This window comes from Drosophila sulfurigaster, chromosome 2L, assembly GCF_023558435.1.
Source record: "Drosophila sulfurigaster albostrigata strain 15112-1811.04 chromosome 2L, ASM2355843v2, whole genome shotgun sequence".
Classification (NCBI taxonomy): domain Eukaryota; kingdom Metazoa; phylum Arthropoda; class Insecta; order Diptera; family Drosophilidae; genus Drosophila; species Drosophila sulfurigaster.
In genome coordinates, this window is record NC_084881.1 from 1,454,414 (window position 1) to 1,459,077 (window position 4,664).

General features: G+C 40.6%; 1 protein-coding gene across 1 annotated transcript; it reads left to right on the plus strand.

Annotated features, from left to right (window-relative positions):
* Positions 1-1,057: 1,057 nt before the first annotated feature.
* Positions 1,058-2,891, plus strand: LOC133850536 (uncharacterized). The gene has a single exon (XM_062286659.1). The coding sequence runs from the start codon at positions 1,358-1,360 to the stop codon at positions 2,639-2,641; it is 1,284 nt and encodes a 427-aa protein (XP_062142643.1). The 5' UTR covers positions 1,058-1,357; the 3' UTR covers positions 2,642-2,891.
* Positions 2,892-4,664: the final 1,773 nt, after the last annotated feature.

Consider the following 4,664-nt stretch of genomic DNA (forward strand, 5'->3'; position numbering starts at 1 on the left):
ACCGATCAACATTGGTCAGAAACGTCAAGGTTATTGACAAGATTAAGAAATAATCTCCAAAGTATAAAGGAGAAACATAATCTTAATCTAACTGTGCCATCTATTCTGAATACCCCAGTAAAATTTGAGGCTAGTACAGAGGAGGATATACAAGTCCAAGAACAAGACTTGGCAAATCTTACCATCCCAGCCATTCTAATGTCAACTGTAGATTCTGATTCTGATACACATTCAAGTGTAATAGAAATCAAAACAGTCACAATGGCACAATCCAATATCGAACGAGTTTTCGATGGTAAAGCGGAAAACTTAACAAGTTTTCTTGATGCGTTAAACATTGTCGATGCAATAAAAGGCGAACACGAACAATTAGCTGTGTCAATGATAAAGACCAAGCTAAAAGGTGTTGCCAGAAATTTAGTCGGAAATGAAACAACTATATCAGAAATCATTTCCGGACTACAGAGCAATGTCAAAGGCGAAACTGTAGAAGTATTATCAGCTAAACTGATGAATCTACAGCAACGCAACAAAACTGCTAACCAATACACAGCAGAGGTTGAGCAGATGACAAAAGCTTTAGAAAGTGCGTACATAACGGACGGCCTACCACTTACACAGTCTGCAGTTAAGCCAATGACAAAGAATTGCGCAATTGATAAGGTAAAACTTATCATGCAGGCTGGCACCTTCAACACCATGAATGAAGCTGTATCGAAATTTGTAAACAGTTGCACAGAAGCAACTGGACAGCAAAAATACAGTCCTTTATTTTAGAAATTCTTCACAGCGTGGTGGAAACCGCGGACGTGGAGGTTTCAGAGGAAACTCTCGTAGTCGTAATTACAATTACAACAACTACAACGGTTCCAATAATAACAATAATGGACGAGGCCAAAATAGAGGAAACTCTAGAGGCCGTGGCAACTCGAATAGAGGCCACAATAACAATACAAACAATGTTAGAGTTGCCCAGAATAATTCGGGAAACTCTCAACCTTCAGATGTTCAGCAATAGGACATACGGTTCATACCATCAATCTTAATTTAAATATATGTCGTAGTGTGATTCCCAATAAATGTAGCATTCTGGTAATTTGGGAATTCGGGGAATTCCCTGCTTCTGCTTTACTCGTTGATATTGAGCGAATGCACGGCAGCAGAGGCAGAGACGCTCTGCTGCTGAGTGAGGTTCGATGGTAAGATACTAAGAGTCTTGAGTAAGACAGAGATGGCTGTATACGCTCGACTTGAGTGAGTTTATGACGTGAGCGCGTATGCAAGAGTCAGTTGAGCTTGGGTATTCGAACCAAACGGAACTCGCTGTGCAGCTGCGAAAATCAATAAAAGCATCAAGATGGAAAACATACCCTTGCCGCCGACATCAGAAGTGGGATCTGCTTTGCCTACTGCTCATGCCACCGATCCGTATTTGTCAGCGTTGGAGCTACAAAACCGCAACCTAATGGAGATCATCAAAAACATGCAGACACCAAGGGCACCGCCAGCCGATGGAAAAGCGTCATATGTGACTCTTCCAAAATTCAATCCTGACATCGCTGGAGCGGATGCTTCCTCTTGGTGTTCAACAGTTGATTTAATTTTTGCGGATAACGTGCTCGAGGGTAGCAACCTGGTGATCGCCCTAAGCAAGGCACTAGAAGGCTGCGCATCACAGTGGCTTTCCCAAATTTGCTTTGCCGGCATCACTTGGGCGCAGTTCAAGGAGCTGTTTATACAACGCTTTGTTGGAATTGAGACTTCTGCCGCCATGCTATTAAATGTTCTGAATGGTCGACCAAAGCCGGAGGAGGGCTTCGCCGAATACGGCAGCCGTATTGTGACGCTACTTATGTCAAAATGGAAAACCAAGGATTTGGAAGAAATAGCGGTATCCGTGACTCTGGCTCACATGGCGCAAATAGACAACAAGTTGACGCGCTGGGTTTTTACAAAAAACGTGAAAACTCGCAATGAGCTACAACAACAGTTACACGCACACTCTTTCAAAAAGCGCAGTATGGACGACGATTCAACAGGCTCGGAGCGCAAGAAGTTCAAGTTTCCGACACCGATGAAATGCAATTATTGTGGAAAGGCTGGCCATAAATACGCCGAATGTCGTGCTCGCTTGGAGAAGGGCCAGAGCAAAGGCAAAATCCACAGCGGCAGCAACATGACTGGACCGAAGGATCGCTCAAGTGTTAAGTGCTTCAAGTGTGACGAAATGGGACATTTTGCATCTGCTTGTCCAAAAGGCCGAACGTATGAGAAGCGGGTAGATATCTGCACAGTAGCTCCACCGTCTGGAATAATAAAGGCATCCGGTGAGTCTATTCCATTTTGCTTTGATTCGGGTGCTGAATGCTCTTTAGTGAAGGAAAGCGCCGTGGATAAATTTAAGGGAAAAAGAATAAATAACATTGTAAAACTTAACGGTATAAGTAATGATGCCATTTGTAGTACTCAGCAAGTATTATGTAATATAAATATTGAACAATACTGCATTGAAATTTTGTTACACGTAATTATGGATAAGTATCTGAAATACGATGTGTTGGTTGGTCGTGAAATCCTTAGCCAGGGCTTTGGAGTAACAATAGACGCCGACAAATTCCAAATTTATAAAACAAAAAGGTAGATGTTTTGACTGTAACTGATTACAGAGATATTATAAATGCTGATATTGATTTAGTCGAATCCGATAAAATGGCCTTAACAAATATCCTAAAGTGTTACTCTGATTGGTTTATCAGCGGTATTCCAAAAACTCGAGTCTCGACAGGGCAGTTAGAAATTAATTTAATAGATCCACTAAAGACAGTGCAACGACGTCCTTACAGGCTAACCGAGGAAGAAAAAAACCATGTGCGCTGTAAAATTGATGAATTATTGAAAGCAAATATTATTCGTCCAAGTTGCTCACCTTTCGCCAGCTCTATGATGTTGGTAAAGAAGAAAAACGGCACTGATCGTCTTTGTGTGGACTATAGGATATTAAATGAGAATACCGTTGCTGATAGGTATCCGTTGCCTCTTATCGCAGACCAGATTGCCAGGCTTCGCGGTGCCAAATATTTCTCCTGCTTAGATATGGCCAGTGGTTTCTATCAAATTCCAGTACATTAAAATTCAATAGAGCGAACCGCGTTTGTAACGCCAGAAGGGCAGTGCGAGTTTTTGACCATGCCTTTTGGCTTGAAAAATGCACCTTCTGTGTTCCAGAGGGCCATAATAAGAGCATTAGGAACTCTAGCACACACATATGCTATCGTTTATCTGGATGATGTGTTGGTTATAGCCGAAACCAAAAAAGAGACGTTGGAACGGTTGCATACTGTACTCGAAATATTAAGTAATGCCGGATTTTCGTTTAATGTAACTAAGTGTTCCTTCCTTAAAACTCGTATAGAGTATGTGGGGTTCGAAATAAGCAACGGGGAAATTAGGCCAAACGCACGTAAGATAAAAGCATTGATTGATTTACTGCCTCCACAATCTGTGTCGCAGTTACGACAATTTATTGGATTGGCTTCATGTTTAAGACAGTTCGTTCCAAAATTTTCGGAGACGCTTAAGCCCTTGTATCACCTAACGTCAAAGAAAATTGCAACTTTCACTTGGCAACAAGACCATGAGCAAATACGAGCTAAAATCATATCTGTGTTGACACAGTCACCCGTTTTGATCATATTCGACCCGCAATACGCAATTGAGTTGCACACTGACGCCAGTTCAATTGGCTATGGAGCTATACTATTGCACAAAATTGATAACAAACCCCATGTCGTTGAGTATTTTAGTAAATGCACGTCTCCTGGCGAGTCAAAATATCATTCTTATGAATTAGAGACGCTAGCGGTAGTTAACGGTATCCGACATTTCCGCCATTACTTGCAGGGACGTAAATTTGTCGTATATACAGACTGCAATTCTTTGAAGGCTAGTCGCACAAAACTCGACTTAACGCCGAGGGTACATAGGTGGTGGGCATTTTTGCAATCGTTTGACCTTGACTTAGAGTACAGAAAGGGTGAACGAATGGCGCACGTAGATTGTCTATCTCGGAATCCAGTGCCTGAGAAAAATAATGATCAAAATAAAATACCTGAGGAAAATAGTGTTCAGAATAAAATACCTGAGAAAGGAATAAATTTGACTGAGGTAACCGACAACTGGTTAATTTCGGAGCAACAGCGTGATAGTGAGATTTTAGATATATCAACTAAATTAAGAAATAATGAATTACCAGATAATTTAGATAAAACCTATGAATTACGAAAATGTATTTTGCATAGGAAAATACAGCGAAATGGTAAAACTAAATGTCTACCGCTAATTCCAAGGTCATTTAGATGGGCAATTATCAATCATGTCCACGAATAAATAATGCATTTGGGATGGGAAAAGACATTAGATAAGGTTTATAGCTATTATTGGTTTGAAAACATGTCAAAATATGTGCGTCGGTTCGTAGAAAACTGTATTACTTGTAAACTATCGAAGCCACCCGTAGGTAAAGTGCAGGCAGAGTTACATTCTATTCCCAAAATATCTATTTTGGCACACGGTACATATTGACATAACAGGAAAATTGAGTGGTAAAAATGACTTAAAAGAATACGTTATTGTCTTAATAGACGCATTTACAAAATTTGTTTATT